The sequence below is a fragment of the Topomyia yanbarensis genome, chromosome 1, assembly GCF_030247195.1.
Source record: "Topomyia yanbarensis strain Yona2022 chromosome 1, ASM3024719v1, whole genome shotgun sequence".
NCBI classification, from domain to species: Eukaryota; Metazoa; Arthropoda; class Insecta; order Diptera; family Culicidae; genus Topomyia; species Topomyia yanbarensis.
In genome coordinates this window covers 122,733,073-122,753,127 of record NC_080670.1, presented here as the reverse complement: position 1 = coordinate 122,753,127, position 20,055 = coordinate 122,733,073, and the positions used below count along the sequence as shown (strand labels likewise).

The 20,055-nt window shown below is 41.6% G+C and overlaps 4 protein-coding genes across 5 annotated transcripts in view; 2 read left to right on the top strand and 2 right to left on the bottom strand.

The window, feature by feature from the left end:
* LOC131684352 (protein ovarian tumor locus-like) overlaps positions 1-20,055 on the top strand; it is a 1,641,868-nt gene that overhangs the window by 1,507,405 nt on the left and 114,408 nt on the right. The window lies entirely within an intron of this gene.
* Positions 10,639-11,331, bottom strand: LOC131675882 (uncharacterized). The gene has a single exon (XM_058955017.1). It carries the CDS (start codon positions 11,329-11,331, stop codon positions 10,639-10,641), a length of 693 nt encoding a protein of 230 aa, XP_058811000.1.
* Positions 14,686-15,078, top strand: LOC131675881 (uncharacterized). The gene has a single exon (XM_058955015.1). The coding sequence runs from the start codon at positions 14,686-14,688 to the stop codon at positions 15,076-15,078; it is 393 nt and encodes a 130-aa protein (XP_058810998.1).
* On the bottom strand, positions 16,376-16,768 carry LOC131675880 (uncharacterized). The gene has a single exon (XM_058955014.1). The coding sequence runs from the start codon at positions 16,766-16,768 to the stop codon at positions 16,376-16,378; it is 393 nt and encodes a 130-aa protein (XP_058810997.1).

Below are 20,055 nucleotides of genomic sequence, written 5' to 3'. Positions count from 1 at the left end.
TTCCATCGCCCCTTCACTTACCCTTATACCTTCCTTCTTCATCACTCCCCTCCTGGGACCATCCTCACACCCGCATTCCCTTAAACCAATCCATACTGAAATAAGATAAACAATTTCAGACGCATCCTCTGCTCTCACTCTACTACCCCCCCCTTCCAAACCTATTCCCCCTACTTTTCAAAATATGATCACATAAAGATAACATTGAACTCATGCTAATTAAGCTAAGTAAAAACTATACTTTTTTGTCGAAAGTGTATTAACGTCGACTTTCGTGGCATTTCCACAATTGTATTCTACATAACCAGTTATTGAATCATAGTTTGGATACATGAGAAAGACACAATCGCACCACTAGGTGGATTAAAAATATTTTCTTCATATATTTAAAAAATACGGGTGGGTAAAATATTTTATCAAATTAACCAGATGGTGCCTGTATTACAAGCATCCGATAACCATGCAGCTCCATTGAAGTCTTTCTCGAAGGAAATGGTACTAGCGAAATCGATCTAGAGCTACATACGGTTACCGAAATATGCATCTTGACGCGGCTTCCGAAGTGTTATTTTTAAATCTCTATGTCGGTATGGTTGTAATACTAGGAGTAGTTTATTTTCTAACTAATTAAGTCCTTTTTTCATCTAATATGTTTTGATCGTTTTGACGAGATTGACAACGTCAACATAACTACAAAATACGAAAATTATATACAAAGGTAAATTTGAAGTAAGTACGCAATCATGATATTGACATTCAAAGTTTTTATTTTATTAGTACTGGTCTCCGAAGTATTCGTACAGACAGTTCCTTAATTATTACTAATTCTAAGTTTAAAAGTAGTCTTGGTTATGTTAAAATCATACAGGTTAGCTATATCATTAAAATTACGACAGCACACATTGAACGGATTGTTCTGAGCAAAAAGTGTACGATACATAGGAGTCCGAAAGAAATCAGTTCGTCTGGTAGGTCTAGGTGGTACGCTGATACGAACCTGGCTCAGCAACTCTAAGCTATCAACATTGTTTCCGAGAAGATCAAACAGCATTATCCTCCGATTTGCAAGCGTCGGTAAACGTAGAAGGTTGCATCGTTGTTCATACGGCGGTAGTCGAACAGGATCATTCCATGGCAGTAGTCGCAGAGCGTATCGAACAAAGTGACGCTGAATTCGTTCGACGCGATTGATTTGCACAGCATGATAAGGCGCCCACACAAGCACGCCGTACTCCAGGATGCTACGCACGAGTGCACAAAAGAGCATTTTTAGGCAATAAATATCACTGAATTGCTGCGTGTTTCGTTTAATGAACCCCAGCACGGCATAGGCCTTAGCTGTAGTCATTGCAATGTTCTGTGCGAAATTTAATTTGTTATCGAGGAGAATGCCTAGGTCCTTTATCGTATTAACTCGGTTGATACTGCTTTCTGCCATTCTATAATCGAATGTCATGACGTGCCTGTTTCGACAGAACGATATCACATTGCACTTCTGCACATTTACTTCCATGCCGTTATGAGTACACCAATTTAGCAGCACATCAATATCGGCTTGAATGGCACAGCAATCGACTGCCGACGCAATTACACGGAAAAATTTCAGATCATCAGCAAACATATACTTAGGAGACTGTATAGCGGAACATAAATCGTTTACGAATAAAATAAACAGTAGCGGGCCCAAATGACTTCCCTGAGGCACACCCGACTCTATCACAAACGGAGATGATCTCGTTTCATCTATGCGCACAAATGCACTACGCTCGGTGAGGTATGACAATATCCACCGTGTCAACCACTCAGGAAGTCCCATTCGCTCAAATTTGGCCACGATTAACAAATAAGGCACCCTATCGAACGCTTTTGCAAGATCAACATAAACGGCATCAACCTGCTGACGCTTTCCAAGCGCGCTATTAAGTGAGTTTTTTCACAAATCCATGCTGCCACTCGGAAATCATATGGTGAACCTTCGGGTACAGCAAATCGTGAACGAGGCTTTCAAAAATTTTCGGTAAGCAGCTCGAAATTGAAATGGCTCGATAATTTAGCCCGTTTATATAAAAAAAATACTACGGGCGACCTGTTTGACCGATTTTAACGAACTAAGCGCGACTCAGACGATACATCAGCTTCCGTCAACGGAACGTCACCGTTCCGTCAAGATAAGTTAAATACTTTTCTCTTGCGCCCGTTCACACGTGCCGTACGTGAAAACGCTCCGTGCCGTTGATGTTGTGTGTGATTGCCTCCTTTTAACTGCATGTAACTTTTTCTGACGGAACGGTGACGTTCCGTTGACGTTGACGGAAGCTGATGTATCGTCTGAATCGTCCTCTAACCAGCAATGAAATTTTCGCAAGATACAGATTTTTTCCGTTCCGAAAAGTTACTATTTTGTATCTTTTTTAGACATTTATTTATAATAAAATAAAAAAGGTTTTCTGGACCTCTTTTTTGGTCGAAAAGAAACCTACTTCGTGCGCAGCGACGTTCAGCGTGGAATAACTTACAAATTTCGGGCCATTTTTTTGCTCTGTGGCATGTTGTTAAGTACTAAAAGTAGTATAGGTGGTCGATCAAAAAAAGGTCCAGAACACATTGTTATTTCATTGTTATAAATAATAGTTGAAAAATATTCAATATAGTTACCAGAAATATAGTGCCAGCAACAGTCGGTTCGTAACTGAAATATATGCTTTTTAATATTTAGTATATGAATATTATAAACAATATGTGAAATTGCGTGTCTGCATGTTATATAACCAGAATATTCCGATACTACTCCCAGCAAAATATGAAACGCCAAGCGTTTCCTTCAAGAAGAAACTTAATGCAGGTGCATGGTTGTCGGATGCATTAGATACAGACAATATCACACCATCTAGTCAATTTGATAAAATATTTTGCACATCTACTTTTTTAAAAATACGAAAAAACTTTAAAACATGCGTCAAAAACAGTTGATTTAGGCAAAAACTATTTTTTCTCCACTAAGAGAAATTGGCTTTAAACCACTTCTTCGCGTAAAGGGCACAAAACCTATAACTAAATTAGTTATTGGAGAGGCGTTTCGTGTTCCTCTCATCAGAATCCGACACTAACTCCGATTTTTGACATTAAAAATGTCTTACTCCACTATCTGGGGCTAGGTGTCATTCTAAAATCTAAACTATCTCCCATGTAACGAAACTATGTAAGGTTTGCACGCTTATAACTCCGATATTACTAGATGGATTTTAATCATTCATACACCAACCGATTCAGAAACACCTAACTTAAATATTGGTAATAATTTAATATCTCCCCAATAAAAGTAGACTTTTGGAAATTGGTAAAATTAAAAAGTTCACGAAAAACGGGAAAATTACCATTCGTGAGGCAGATTTCTCAGACACAGCCGTCAGCTGAGCGGCTTAGTGGCTCAATGAAGCACGAAAAGTCATAAATAGAAGCGACGCATGTCCGTTTAAATCAGTTGTTGCTCTTATCCCATACGAGCAACATCGTCTCCGGGCGAAGCAATAAGCGCTATCGATTTTCGGCAACGTTGGCATTTGCACACACTCGCACCTAAGTGACTAAACCATATACGGTTACTTTATAAATAGAGGTAACGTGTACACGTTTGAATCAGTTTTTTTTTCTTATGTCGAACGGGTAAGATCATGGCTGCAGCGTCTGGGCACTACAATAAGCGGTAGATGCTATGCATTTTCGGCAGCGGTGGCCATGTGCGGATTTTTCGGGTACCAGCACGGTGTCACAGAATGATTTGCAAAGTGGGTGGGTGGGGTGGTTTGGATTTAATTCAATACGGTGTATGCTGCTTAAGAGTGTTGCGTTTGAAAAAAATATATCAACGCTTTTTCTTGAAAAGGGCGAAACTAGCAGTGATACCATTCAAGGAAAATCAACAGTGAATATTTCCAGTCTTGGTTTTATTTCCTATTTAAGAACTATTGTGTTTTTTACATCCTAGATTGCATGATTCAGTGATCGAAACCCAAAATTTCATAAAGTATTTGAAATTATTAAATTAATTTTAATTGTTTTTGCTATTGAAATTGACAAAATGATAGTATCGCCTTTTTGGCGATTGTTTACTTTTTCGGTCCCACCTATCAGCATTGAAGTATCGCCCTTACGTTTTTTACAATAACTACCGTTTTACACCACCGATTTCGTCCGGATTTTTTTCAATAGTGATCATTGTTACTATTTACAGCTGGTATCAGCTTGATAATCCTAAAAATACGAAAAAAAAAACAGTTTCGCCTCTAAACTGCTAGCAAAAAAAGTATCGCCCTGTTTGTTTGAATGGAGCGTGGAGGGCGAAACTTTAAATAAACAAACAATAATACAGTATCGCCCGTTGTATTTTTGCAATATCGTAGAATCCAAATTTTTAGGTTAATTTGTTGCGTTTCAAAGCCCTCATTCGCATGTATGAAAAAAGTTACATGTTTACATTTGTAAGTATCGCCCGTTTCACAAAAAGCGTTGATATTTATTTTTATGCATGCGTGTGCGTTATAACTTGTTAATCCATGTTTACTAGGGCATTGCAAAAAAAACTTTTTTTTGAATTCTCAAAGGCCCCCCTCTCATATTGTGACAAATGTCAAAGTAAGCTCAGATGCCAAATTTCACATCATTTGGACAATTTTAGACCCCCGCCCACTTCGCTTGAAATTTTTTGAAATTGGTTCTATGGGAAAATATGGAGGAAAAATACATTAAATGCTATAACTTTTGAAGTAGCAATCAGAAAATTAAAATTTATACCTCTTTTGGAAGGAAATAATCTAAGTATTTGAATGGAGATATATTTGTTTCTAGAAAAATACGAGAAAGTGGGGTACTGGGTCATTTTGACCCCAAAATCCCCTATTTTTAATGTTTTTTCTGCTCCGTGATGAAAATCATACATATTTTGTAGTTTTTATAATGTAAAAAAATCTCAGAAATCTAACGGAACCCTTTTGACCTTAGTCCGAATACGAGAAGTTGGGGTTAAATGGCCTTTTGACATTAATACTAACCTTCATCATTTTCTCGTGAATATATCTCTATTATTCTTCACTCAATTTTCATAAACTATACCTTGTTGAACGTGGAAAATCCTTAGGATTATAACAAAAATAGATTCGTTACCGGTAAAATTCAGGAACATCAAATTATCTGACATATAGTGTCGATTTCACATTTTTATCATAAAATCGCACATATTAACTCCATTTAACAACAAAATTCTTATTTAATTTACTACTTTTAGTGTAAAATATGCTTAGGGATCACATGAGAAAAGTTCCATTCCTGGAAAAATAGGGGAAGTTGAGGTATTATGACAAATAATGAAAAAAATTAGATTTGTAGAGTAAATATCAAAAAGTTTGATGTTTCTGAATTTTACCTTTAACGTTTTTATTTTTGTTTTATTCCTCAGAATTTTACACGTTCAATAAGTTACATTTTATGAAAATTGATTGAAGAATAATAGAGATATATGCATGAGAAAATGATAAAATTTAATATGACTGACAAAAAGCCCTATAACCCCAACTTCTCGTATTCGAACTAAGGTCAAAATGGTTCCGTTCGATTTCTGAGATTTTTTCACATTAGAAAAACTACAAAATATGTATGATTTGCATCACGGAGCAGAAAAATCATTAAAAATAGGGGATTTTGGGGTCAAAATGAGCCAGTACCCCACTTTCCCGCATTTTCAAGAAACAAATATCTCTTCATTCAAATACCAAGATTATTTCCTTTCAAAAGAGGTATAAATTGTAATTTTCTGATTGCTACTTCGAAAGTTATAGCATTTAATGTATTTTTCCTCCATATTTTCCCATAGTACCAATTTTAAAAAATTTCAAGCGAAGTGGGCGGGGGTCTAAAATTGTCCAAATGATGTGAAATTTGGCATCTGAGCTTACTTTGACATTTGTCACAATATGAGAGGGGGGGCCTTTGAGAATTCAAAAAAAAGTTTTTTTTGCAATGCCCTATTAAACATTTTTCAAAGATGTCTAAATTCTAGTTCTTTCTTTCACCCAGGGCAAAATGCCCCCGGTTACAGTGTAATATGCCCCACAACAAGAGGATGGTATGCCCCATAGCAATCGGTAGGTATGCCCTACAACAATGGGTGGGGCGTTTTAGTCGGTGATAAGCTGTTGTGAATGCATGAATAATTCTACACGCACACATAGTTTTAAGCCAAGCCAAAATTAAGAGAGTAACTATAATATTCTAGTAAGCTACTTAAAATAGTTCTATCAAATCCGACTGTTTCTAATTGGTTGTAATGCTATTGGAAACAGTGGGAACTTACATCAAAATAGCTCCTTTGAAACTTTTGTGTATATTGTTGTTTTGCAACATATTAAATATACCAAACTAACTTAGTACGTTGATTTCATGAAACGATACTGTTATCAATCATTTTTACTTTTTAGATAATACAGGAATCCTGGGAATGGAAGAGGGGTACTTTGCCCCGGTGGAACGTATTATACCCTTTTACCCTAGTGGTGGTATAAAGATGACGGGATTGAGAGGGGAATGAATGGGGTAGTGGTTTGAGGGGGTGTAATGAGGAAAGATCTAAGGAGAGTTTAAAAGGGGGGTGGGTGACCAGCGAAAGGGGGGACCCCTCTCTATACACCCCTATGTATGCCCCTGTTAAAATCCAGAAACCTTATGTCAGTCGAAAAAAATTGACCGCGATTAGGTGTCAACCTAATGTGATTTTCAGAGTGATTGTATATTCTTTATATATGAGAAAGGCAAAAAGGGTTAAAAATTTGAAGAAATTCCTTTAAGTAAAGATTTTATATATATATATATATATATATATATATATATATATATATATATATATATATATATATATATATATATATATATATATATATATATATATATATATATATATATATATATATATATATATATATATATATATATATATATATATATATATATATATATATATCAAATCTCAACCGTTACAGAGTTATTGAACTTTTTGTGTAAAAAACTTATTTGCCTTAAAATACCTCTAACTTTAAAAGTATATTTTGTATTTTAAATGTTTTAGTTCCATTCGAAAGGTGAGAAAATTTCGCATTGAGTGATGCTCTCACATGTTTCAGCTAATGAGTTTAAGTAGCTTTTTTAAAGTAATTTATTGAAAATTAAACAATTTTAAACGATTTTTCGTTTATTTCTTGAAAATCCTAATAGTTAACCTCATCATTTTAATAATTCAGATTGTTAGTATTAATGAGCTGCTTAGTTCGTTCTTTGACATGATACACTTACCTTTTCTTATTTTCATGATTTTGGGTTATTAAACTTGGATATTTTTATCTCATTTTCACTAGTACCAGCTCTAATTGAAAAATTTGGCACTTATTGTACTTTTTTTCTTTTAATTCGAAAGCCAGGAAAATTTTACAGTGAAAAATGTATTAATACCTTTCAGTTAAGTGAATTTAGTATTCTTTTGAAAGTAAATTAGTTTAAAGTTGGTGCTATAATTAGCATTTTCGTTAATTTTCTTAAAATAGTAAATAATAAACATCACCATTATTATCATGGAAATAATGCATCTCAGCAAGTTCTACAGTTCTTTCTTTGACTCCATTCAATTATCTCTTTTGGTTTCGACGCAAAATCGTTTTTATCACATCGTTTCATATGAAAAAATAACGATTTCGAACCCACTACATTTGTGGCGAGCTCATGCTGTGTTAACTATTAAATAGCAGCAAAATGAAAAGAGATATCGACAAAGTGTCTAATAAAAAGTTATAGAGAACATTAAGGGGTATCAAATGAACAATAGTAACGATAAATTTGGTTGATTAATAATTAGAATAACTAAAAAACTCTCCAAAGAACACAAATTTTGAGTTATTTCGTTAGTAAAAAATCATTTAGTACATTTAACTAAAAGATATTTGTACATACACTGCACAGTGGGCAAAAAGCGACCCCCAGAGGCACTTAATTAGTCGCCGCGGGATTCCTATCATAATTTATATATGAAAAGTTGCGGAATTTGATAAGAAATCAAACGCACCTAGTTTGGTCCACTGCACGCATCTGTGGCCAGAGCTAGGGGGGTTTGAGTACCCGGAGAACTCCCGGTATTAGGCAAAAAGTGATTTCCAGAGGCACCAAATTAGTTGCCGCGGGATTTCTATAATAATTTATTAATGAAAAGTTGCGGAATTTGATAAGAAATCAAACGCACCTAGTTTGGTCCACTGCACGCATCTGTGGCCAGAGCTAGGGGGGTTTGAGTACCCGGAGAACTCCCGGTATTAGGCAAAAATTGATTTCCAAAGGCACTAAATTAGTTGCCGCGGGATTTCTATAATAATTTATATATGAAAAGTTGCGGAATTTGATAAGAAATCAAATGCAACTGGTTTGGTTCACTGCACGCATCTGTGGCCAGAGTCACGGGAGTTTGAGTACCCGGAGTATTCCGGTATTAGACAAAAAGTCAGCGCAACATGCAGTTATTCAGGTGGGAGAAGTCGCGATCACTGACCTTCGGCAGCCATGTCGACTATACGTGCAAGAAGGCTTCGACTGCTGTTGCGGCATTATCGAGGATGATGTCCAACAGCACAAAGGTGTGCGCCAGTAGACGTAGGCTACTGGCAGGCGTTGCCGTATCTATCCTCAGGTACGGCGGCCCGTCCTGGTCAAAAGCGCTTAGGGTAACCAGTTAACTGGAGAGCACCTATCGCGTGATGTGCCTCAGAGTGATATCTGCTAACCGCACGGTATCACACGATGCATCCTGCGTGATAGCGAGCCAGTCGGGCTGGTCATCCGGGAAGATGAGGAGATGCTTTGAGCTGCGTGGCATTAGAGGAGTCCGCGAGCGCACCAGGGTGGCTTCGGTCGCCAGATGGCAGTGTAAGTTGGATAACTCCTCGAAAGGTAGGTGGAGCCACCGGCTGATACCTAACATATCGAGCTGGGTGGGTAGACCCCATGGGGAAGTTCACTTCCATCTGACACAATTCCTGTCAGGCCATGGCTGCTTCCGGTACCTCCTCAGGTTCAGGCACGCGGAGGTCCCCGTCTGCCCTGACTGCCCAGGTGTCGACGAAACTGTCGAGCACATACTGTTGGTATGTCCTCGCTTCGACGTTGAAAGGAGAGCAATGCTTGACGTCTGTGACTGGGACACAACCCCTGATACCCTTATGCAGCGGATGTGTCAAGCGGTGGAGTAGTGGAACGCAGTCTCACATGCAACCACCCAGATTGCCTGCAGGCTACAGGGAATCTGGCGCACCGAGCAGCAGACGGCGGGCACGACTAACTAGTGATTGGTTAGTTGGAGCGGAAAGGGCCGAGCGCAAAAAAATGTGAGTGGATGGTCTGTTCATGCTGAGGCAGGTTTGGCGCAGCGACTGGCAACCGCGTAAGGGGTAAACCCAGCCACCCCGAAGCAAGGCAGAAGAGTGAGTGAATAGGCGTATATATGGACTGCCTCATGCCAATATGGGAGAGTCTTACCTTAGTATGTTGGGACTTCGCTATTGATACCTCGTGGCGTGGCAGCACAAAAGTAAACCTCACATGGTACGTTAGAGGTGAGCACAAAAGTAAGACTCACAATGTACGAAAACGGTGAGCACCCAAGTAAGCCTCACATGGTATGTCAGAAGTGTGGGTCTTGAGACAGAAGTTTCGGCTGCGAGTGTGGAACGGAGGATTTGGGTGGTCCATGTAGCATGGAGTGGTGTTTCTGTTGACAATGACGATAGACTCATCTCTCGCAGGAACTCGAATAGTATCCAGGACGCAGACAGTTGCGACACAACCTGTGATTAGCAACAGCTTCGATGCACTCCAAAACCTTCATCCGTTGAAACAAAGCACACTGGGAAGGAGGATGCCACGATTCACTGCATAATGTCTGTTCGACGTCTTCACAACAGTGTGACAGACGGTTGACTTAGAAGAACGATAATCGATGGTCTGGGATTTTGCAGGAGCGACTGGTTGGAGAACATCACAGTGGTTGCGGAGAAAACTGAGAAGGGCTGCATACGTGGGAACTTCCTTCGAGTTGTGGTGAGTTTCCCACTGGCGTAGCGTAGCGGAATCGAGCTTGGAACATACCACATAAGCCAGAATGGTGGTCCACTCCGAAGTGTTCTGACCGATCTTGTCCAGCATCTGAAGATTTTTCTCAAAGTCGCTAATGAGTTGATTGAGTTTCTCGTAGCTCTCCCTTTTGAGACCTTCAATGGCAAAAAGGGCACCCAGGTTCTCATATCGGTTCTCCAATATTTCCCACGCAACAATATAATTGGCGGCAGACAATCCTACTGAACTGATTTCTTGCCATGCATCACCAGACAACGACGACCTCAGATATGTAAACTTATCCATATCAGTCAGCTGAGAATTGCTGTGAATCAGACTACTGAACTGATTTCGTGCAATGCATCACCAGACAACGACGACCTCAGATATGTAAACTTATCCATATCAGTCAGCTGAGAATTGCTGTGAATCAGACTTTGAAAGGAATCACGGAAGGTTACCTACCCAAAAATTTTGCCACTGAATGACGGCAGACGGATTTCAGGCAGCTTTACCTTCGAAAATGTCGCTACTTGGTGGCGTTTTCTCAAAGTCGCTAGTGAGTTGTTTGAGTTTCTCGTAGCTCTCCCTTTTGAGACCTTCAATGGCAAAAAGTGCACCCAGGTGAGCTTTCACGGTGAGTTTTTTGTTCTCATATCGGTTCTTCAATATTTCCCACGCAACAATATAATTGACGGTAGACAATCCTACTGAACTGATTTCTTGCAGTGCATGACCAGACAACGACGACCTCAGATATGTAAACTTATCCATATCAGTCAGCTGAGAATTGCTGTGAATCATACTTTGAAAGGAATCGCGGAAGGTTACCCACTCAAAAATTTTGCCACTGAATGACGGCAGACGGATTTCAGGCAGCTTTACCTTCGAAAATGTCGCTACTTGGTGCGTACCAGAACCATCATCTCCAGCAATCGATGATTGGTGCCCCCCTAACTGTAATGGCGATAAGAAATTCGGCAACAATGTCATCATGGATGCTTTAAGCACATAGAAATGATCTTCAAATTGCTGCAATAGTCGATTGTTCTCATTGTCCAGATGTTCCAATGCCTCTTGCTTCACGTCTGAATCCGAATTGGCGTGTTTCGTCAATTCAGCGTCTTCAACCAACAACTCAAGTTTACTACGAACTGCGAAATATTCCTTGTCAACCTCCTCCAGTCCATGCATTCGCAGGCTAACTTATTCGCCATCTCTGGCCTCTTCATAATGCTGGACAAAATGACGCACACCCTCTAAGGAAAAAGCTGATGTTCCCGTTTCCGCAGGGAACTCGTAACTCGGTTGCCATTCTGATTCATTGCACTGCACTACACTATCCAAATTCTAATTCACAGATATTTCACAGCACTTTCACCAAATAAATTGACCGATCGGCTCGACGTTCCACACTGTTACTACGCGAATCGAAATAAACAGTTGCAGCAGGGGAAAACAAGGTAGAAAGCAACCAGCAAAGAAAATCCAGCGAATTCCGAGACTAACTAAAAATCAGGGACACACGTGCCAAGAAAAATACTCGCATAAACGCTTGAATAATTTATTAATCTAGCCAACCAACATGAACCAGACACCACATGCAAGTACGCCATCACAATCATGCACTCTACTCCCTGTATTTTCCGTTGGCTGTCTCCGTCCGATGATCTGCTGCCGGCCAGTCCAATTCTGCGATGTCGTCCGATGTAGCAGAACCGTACACTTCGCGATGGCGCAGCAGCTTTACGATGGCACCGCAGCTTTTTGTTCCGATAGCGCCGCAGCGTCCTTACGATGGCGTCGACCAGTGTCGAAAATGGCGATGCTCTTTTTCCTGCACTATATAATTTGCTTCCAATGCACTTTGGCGGTCTTGCTTTGGGGTCACTGCTCTCGTTAAAAGTTCACTGATCGCTTTTGTTTCTGAACTGTTCACCACGTTTTCTGTCTGTTTCGCAAAGTGTCCGAAAACCACTGCACTGATTCACTATCCGATTCGAAGGACCAATGTTCGCGCGCGTAATACCGGGTTCTTCGGACACTTTGAAACTATAATTTTCACCACTGAAACCACTTTATTTGCGCGAACGAAAACTAATTTATTTTACAGAGCGAAAAGACGATCTTATAGTCACGGTGGTTTATTTAATCTGACTGATAGTACATAAAACGGCTGGCCGGCTACCGAGTCAAGCACGATAGCAGAAGGCCTATTCGCACTCGACCATTTACTACCTGCACTCGTGGAGTGAAACAGGCCAAAGGATCCTATGGAAGAAAGCGAGAACGAAAACTAATTAATTTTACAGAGCGAAAAGACGATCTTATAGTCACGGTGGTTTATTTGATCTGACTGATAGTACATGAAACGGCTGGCCGGCTGCCGGGTCAAGCACGATAGCAGAAGGCCTATTCGCACTCGACCATTTACTACCTGCACTCGAGGAGTGAAACAGGCCAAAGGATCCTATGGGAGAAAGCGAGAACGATCTGATCGCAACGTGTGGATCATATTGGGGATGATCAAGTTTCCCTGACTGAACATTTAGTCTCTCGCTCGAACAAAGCCTTCTACAAAACATCTTTCGCTAATTTTAATTTCTTCACATGTTTTTGCTACTTGGGGAGTTCCGCACTAGGTTCCACACGACGCTTTTTTCCCAGGTCTTTGTGAGAAAGACTTTACTCATGAGATTTACGCCAAAAAAGATGTAGACTTCGTGCAGAGAGATACGCGGGTGCAAGTTAGCGTCAAGATAGTGCTGCCGTGATGCCAGAATGTCTGAGTTTTCTACCAACTAACTATAATGTCTTTGTTTTGACTATTACAATACGTTTATAAACATTGATTCTCATGACGAACGTTACAACGATTCTCACCAAACGTAAGGTGATATCATACATTGCCAAAATTTTCGACCCACTAGGCCTCGTTGGTTCAGTTATCGCGTTATCTAAAATGTTCATGAAAGTTGAAGTCCAGCGACCAGAAACCCTATGAATGGGACAAGCCGCTCCCACAGAAACTTCAAGACGATTGGAAGCAATTTCATGCTACACTTTACGCCCTCGATCAACTCCGAACTCCACGGTTTGTTGCACTACCAGCCGCTTCCAGTGTCGAGCTTCACTTTTTCTGCGACGCATCGGAATCCGCATATAGTGCTTGTTGCTTTGTTCATTCCGAGAAAGCAGACGATGTCAAGTCCAGTTACTGACATCGAAATCGAAGGTGGCTCCAATTGCTACAAAGCATTCCATCGCTAGACTTGAGTTATGTGCAGCTGTATTGGCCACCAAGTTGTTTTACAAGGTGACGCATGCCATCAAAATTTCCTCCAAGGTTTTCTTCTGGTCCGACTCGTCTACTGTTCTTCAGTGGCTTAAATCATCACCGAATCGTTGGAAGACGTTCGTAGCCAACCGCGTCTCCACCATACAAAGCTCTACAGAAGGATCTATCTGGCAACATGTGCCGGGTGCAGAGAACCCCGCAGATGAATTATCCCGCGGTCTACAGCCAGCAGAACTTCTAGCAAGATCAAGAAGGTGGAACGGCCCAGTTTGGCTAGCTCTTGCTCCAAGTCATCGACCACACTCAGTTGTTCCCGACGATGAAGCATCCGCCGTCATAGAAGAAGCTCGGAAGGTCGCTCTAGTTTCATTAGCTACATCCACGGCCACCTTTGCTGAACACCTGTTTAACCCGATTCTCCTCGTACACAAAGCTGCGTCGTGTGGTAGCGTATTGTCTGAAGTACATCCGTTCGCTGAGAGCCACGACCAACAATCCACTGGTGAACCATCCAGCGTTCTCACCACAACTGAGTTAACAGCAGCAGACCATGCACTAGCACGCTAAGCCCAAGCCCAGCTTTACTCGGAGAAGTTAGCCGGTCTAAATGTACCATCTAGCCACAATCAAATCCTGAAGTGATCCCCACTAAAATGATTGATTACCTATATATGCAAAGACGGTATCATTCGCGTCGGAGGATGCCTATCGAATGCCGAGGTTCCAGAGAGCATTAAGCATCCGATCGTCATTTCCGCTAAGCACCCACTGGCCGAACTGATAGCCAACCATCACCACAAGATTCTTCTCCATGCTGCTTCGCAATTGACGCTTTCAACAATTCGTCAAAATACTGGATCGTTGGCGCTAGAAACGTGGTTAGTCGCGCATATCATCGATGTATCAAATGTTTCAGACAGAAACCAAATCTCGTCCAACAAACAACAGCTGATTTGCCCACATGAAGAGTAACGCCGGCACGCCCATTCTCAATTAGTGGCGTTGACTATTGTGGTCCAGTGTTCCTGAAGTCCCCAGTACGTAATTGATCTCCAACCAAAGCGTACATTGCTATCTTTGTCTGTTTTGGCACTAAAGCCGTCCACATTGAGTTGGTCTCCGATCTGTCGACACCAACTTTCGTAGCAGCACTTCGTCGATTCGTCGCTCGTCGCGGTCGTATCTGTGAGCTTCACTCCGACAATGGCACCGCATTCAAAGCAGCTAACAAACTCCACCGCATCTAAGAAATGTTTAAGTCGATAGATGGCGATAGAATTCAAATCCTGACTTGGTGTGGTGAAAACGATATCCAGTGGAAATTTATACCTCCTCGTGCCCCATACTTCGGAGGACTTTTAGAGGCTGTGATAAAGTCCGCCAATGATCTGTTCCAAGAGATCGGCCACGTTAACATTAACCAGGAAGATATGCTAACCCTTCTGGCACAAATCGAAATGTGTCTCAACTCAATACCGTTGACCCCGATCCCAACTGCTCCCATTGACCTCGAAGCTCTAACACCAGGGCATTTTCTGGTTGGCTCCAACTTACAAGCTATACCAGAAATGAGCCTGGCTACCAATTCAGATAATCGTCTGGATGATTGGCAACGCACCCAGAAGCTATTCCACCGTATATAGGCTCGCTGGTATCCAGAATATCTCACACAGCTTCAGTCACGAGCAATAAAGGATTGCAAGTCTGCAGTTCAAATAGAAGTAGGGCGAATCGTAGTCATCAAGTAGGATAACCTTCCACCAGCGAAATGGATTTATCCAGCCAAGGACGGTCGTCCGCATCGTCACTATAAAGACTACAGTAGCTGACAACGTGGTGAGACCAGTCGCGAAGATTGCTCTGCTACCAATACCTATGCCTTTGGATCCAATCATCGTAGAAACACCAAGAGATGCAGAGACTACAAAGACCGGTAGAGTAGTTCGAAACTAACTCGATGCGCATCTGGAAGGCGATCAGGTGATTATCATTTCAATCCATTCACCGTTCCCTGTTCGTTCTACCGGGTCTTCTCTTGTTTACAGATAGCAAAAGTCGGATCTTCGATCTATGTTCGAGAGCTGTGAATCAAATGCAAACACCTGAGTTTGATTCTGCGATATATAAAAGGTCCTGCTTCGGAAGCATCGTGTTCATCAAGCCGATGCTGACGGATCACGAGATGAAATAAGGGCGTTGAGGAGTTGAAACAGTGCCGCTGTTTCAAGGAGGCCGAGATATATATATATATATATATATATATATATATATATATATATATATATATATATATATATATATATATATATATATATATATATATATATATATATATATATATATATATATATATATATATATATATATATATATATATATATATATATATATATATATATATATATATATATATATATATATATATATATATATATATATATATATATATATATATAACACTCATTAACGGTGTACTGATCATCTCGGCCTCCTTGAAACAGCGGCACTGTTTCAACTCCTCAAAGCCCTTATTTCATCTCGTGATCCGTCAGCATCGCCTTGATGAACACGATGCTTCCGAAGCAGGACCTTTTATATATCGCAGAATCAAACTCAGGTGTTTGCATTTGATTCACAGCTCTCGAACATAGATCGAAGATCCGACTTTTGCTATCTGTAAACAAGAGAAGACCCGGTAGAACGAACAGGGAACGGTGAATGGATTGAAATGATAATCACCTGATCGCCTTCCAGATGCGCATCGAGTTAGTTTCGAACTACTCTACCGGTCTTTGTAGTCTCTGCATCTCTTGGTGTTTCTACGATGATTGGATCCAAAGGCATAGGTATTGGTAGCAGAGCTTCTATTTGAATTGCAGACTTGCAATCCTTTATTGCTCGTGACTGAAGCTGTGTGAGATATTCTGGATACCAGCGAGCCTATATACGGTGGAATAGCTTCTGGGTGCGTTGCCAATCATCCAGACGATTATCTGAATTGGTAGCCAGGCTCATTTCTGGTATAGCTTGTAAGTTGGAGCCAACCAGAAAATGCCCTGGTGTTAGAGCTTCGAGGTCAATGGGAGCAGTTGGGATCGGGGTCAACGGTATTGAGTTGAGACACATTTCGATTTGTGCCAGAAGGGTTAGCATATCTTCCTGGTTAATGTTAACGTGGCCGATCTCTTGGAACAGATCATTGGCGGACTTTATCACAGCCTCTAAAAGTCCTCCGAAGTATGGGGCACGAGGAGGTATAAATTTCCACTGGATATCGTTTTCACCACACCAAGTCAGGATTTGAATTCTATCGCCATCTATCGACTTAAACATTTCTTAGATGCGGTGGAGTTTGTTAGCTGCTTTTTTGAATGCGGTGCCATTGTCGGAGTGAAGCTCACAGATACGACCGCGACGAGCGACGAATCGACGAAGTGCTGCTACGAAAGTTGGTGTCGACAGATCGGAGACCAACTCAATGTGGACGGCTTTAGTGCCAAAACAGACAAAGATAGCAATGTACGCTTTGGTTGGAGATCAATTACGTACTGGGGACTTCAGGAACACTGGACCACAATAGTCAACGCCACTAATTGAGAATGGGCGTGCCGGCGTTACTCTTCATGTGGGCAAATCAGCTGTTGTTTGTTGGACGAGATTTGGCTTCTGTCTGAAACATTTGATACATCGATGATATGCGCGACTAACCACGTTTCTAGCGCCAACGATCCAGTATTTTGACGAATTGTTGAAAGCGTCAATTGCGAAGCAGCATGGAGAAGAATCTTGTGGTGATGGTTGGCTATCAGTTCGGCCAGTGGGTGCTTAGCGGAAATGACGATCGGATGCTTAATGCTCTCTGGAACCTCGGCATTCGATAGGCATCCTCCGACGCGAATGATACCGTCTTTGCATATATAGGTAATCAATCATTTTAGTGGGGATCACTTCAGGATTTGATTGTGGCTAGATGGTACATTTAGACCGGCTAACTTCTCCGAGTAAAGCTGGGCTTGGGCTTAGCGTGCTAGTGCATGGTCTGCTGCTGTTAACTCAGTTGTGGTGAGAACGCTGGATGGTTCACCAGTGGATTGTTGGTCGTGGCTCTCAGCGAACGGATGTACTTCAGACAATACGCTACCACACGACGCAGCTTTGTGTACGAGGAGAATCGGGTTAAACAGGTGTTCAGCAAAGGTGGCCGTGGATGTAGCTAATGAAACTAGAGCGACCTTCCGAGCTTCTTCTATGACGGCGGATGCTTCATCGTCGGGAACAACTGAGTGTGGTCGATGACTTGGAGCAAGAGCTAGCCAAACTGGGCCGTTCCACCTTCTTGATCTTGCTAGAAGTTCTGCTGGCTGTAGACCGCGGGATAATTCATCTGCGGGGTTCTCTGCACCCGGCACATGTTGCCAGATAGATCCTTCTGTAGAGCTTTGTATGGTGGAGACGCGGTTGGCTACGAACGTCTTCCAACGATTCGGTGATGATTTAAGCCACTGAAGAACAGTAGACGAGTCGGACCAGAAGAAAACCTTGGAGGAAATTTTGATGGCATGCGTCACCTTGTAAAACAACTTGGTGGCCAATACAGCTGCACATAACTCAAGTCTAGCGATGGAATGCTTTGTAGCAATTGGAGCCACCTTTGATTTCGATGTCAGTAACTGGACTTGACATCGTCTGCTTTCTCGGAATGAACAAAGCAACAAGCACTATATGCGGATTCCGATGCGTCGCAGAAAAAGTGAAGCTCGACACTGGAAGCGGCTAGTAGTGCAACAAACCGTGGAGTTCGGAGTTGATCGAGGGCGTAAAGTGTAGCATGAAATTGCTTCCAATCGTCTTGAAGTTTCTGTGGGAGCGGCTTGTCCCATTCATAGGGTTTCTGGTCGCTGGACTTCAACTTTCATGAACATTTTAGATAACGCGATAACTGAACCAACGAGGCCTAGTGGGTCGAAAATTTTGGCAATGTATGATATCACCTTACGTTTGGTGAGAATCGTTGTAACGTTCGTCATGAGAATCAATGTTTATAAACGTATTGTAATAGTCAAAACAAAGACATTATAGTTAGTTGGTAGAAAACTCAGACATTCTGGCATCACGGCAGCACTATCTTGACGCTAACTTGCACCCGCGTATCTCTCTGCACGAAGTCTACATCTTTTTTGGCGTAAATCTCATGAGTAAAGTCTTTCTCACAAAGACCTGGGAAAAAAGCGTCGTGTGGAACCTAGTGCGGAACTCCCCAAGTAGCAAAAACATGTGAAGAAATTAAAATTAGCGAAAGATGTTTTGTAGAAGGCTTTGTTCGAGCGAGAGACTAAATGTTCAGTCAGGGAAACTTGATCATCCCCAATATGATCCACACGTTGCGATCAGATCGTTCTCGCTTTCTCCCATAGGATCCTTTGGCCTGTTTCACTCCTCGAGTGCAGGTAGTAAATGGTCGAGTGCGAATAGGCCTTCTGCTATCGTGCTTGACCCGGCAGCCGGCCAGCCGTTTCATGTACTATCAGTCAGATCAAATAAACCACCGTGACTATAAGATCGTCTTTTCGCTCTGTAAAATTAATTAGTTTTCGTTCTCGCTTTCTCCCATAGGATCCTTTGGCCTGTTTCACTCCACGAGTGCAGGTAGTAAATGGTCGAGTGCGAATAGGCCTTCTGCTATCGTGCTTGACCCGGTAGCCGGCCAGCCGTTTTATGTACTATCAGTCAGATTAAATAAACCACCGTGACTATAAGATCGTCTTTTCGCTCTGTAAAATAAATTAGTTTTCGTTCGCGCAAATAAAGTGGTTTCAGTGGTGAAAATTATAGTTTCAAAGTGTCCGAAGAACCCGGTATTACGCGCGCGAACATTGGTCCTTCGAATCGGATAGTGAATCAGTGCAGTGGTTTTCGGACACTTTGCGAAACAGACAGAAAACGTGGTGAACAGTTCAGAAACAAAAGCGATCAGTGAACTTTTAACGAGAGCAGTGACCCCAATTCAAGACCGCCAAAGTGCATTGGAAGCAAATTATATAGTGCAGGAAAAAGAGCATCGCCATTTTCGACACTGGTCGACGCCATCGTAAGGACGCTGCGGCGCTATCGGAACAAAAAGCTGCGGTGCCATCGTAAAGCTGCTGCGCCATCGCGAAGTGTACGGTTCTGCTACATCGGACGACATCGCAGAATTGGACTGGCCGGCAGCAGATCATCGGACGGAGACAGCCAACGGAAAATACAGGGAGTAGAGTGCATGATTGTGATGGCGTACTTGCATGTGGTGTCTGGTTCATGTTGGTTGGCTAGATTAATAAATTATTCAAGCGTTTATGCGAGTATTTTTCTTGGCACGTGTGTCCCTGATTTTTAGTTAGTCTCGGAATTCGCTGGATTTTCTTTGCTGGTTGCTTTCTACCTTGTTTTCCCCTGCTGCAACTGTTTATTTCGATTCGCGTAGTAACAGTGTGGAACGTCGAGCCGATCGGTCAATTTATTTGGTGAAAGTGCTGTGAAATATCTGTGAATTAGAATTTGGATAGTGTAGTGCAGTGCAATGAATCAGAATGGCAACCGAGTTACGAGTTCCCTGCGGAAACGGGAACATCAGCTTTTAA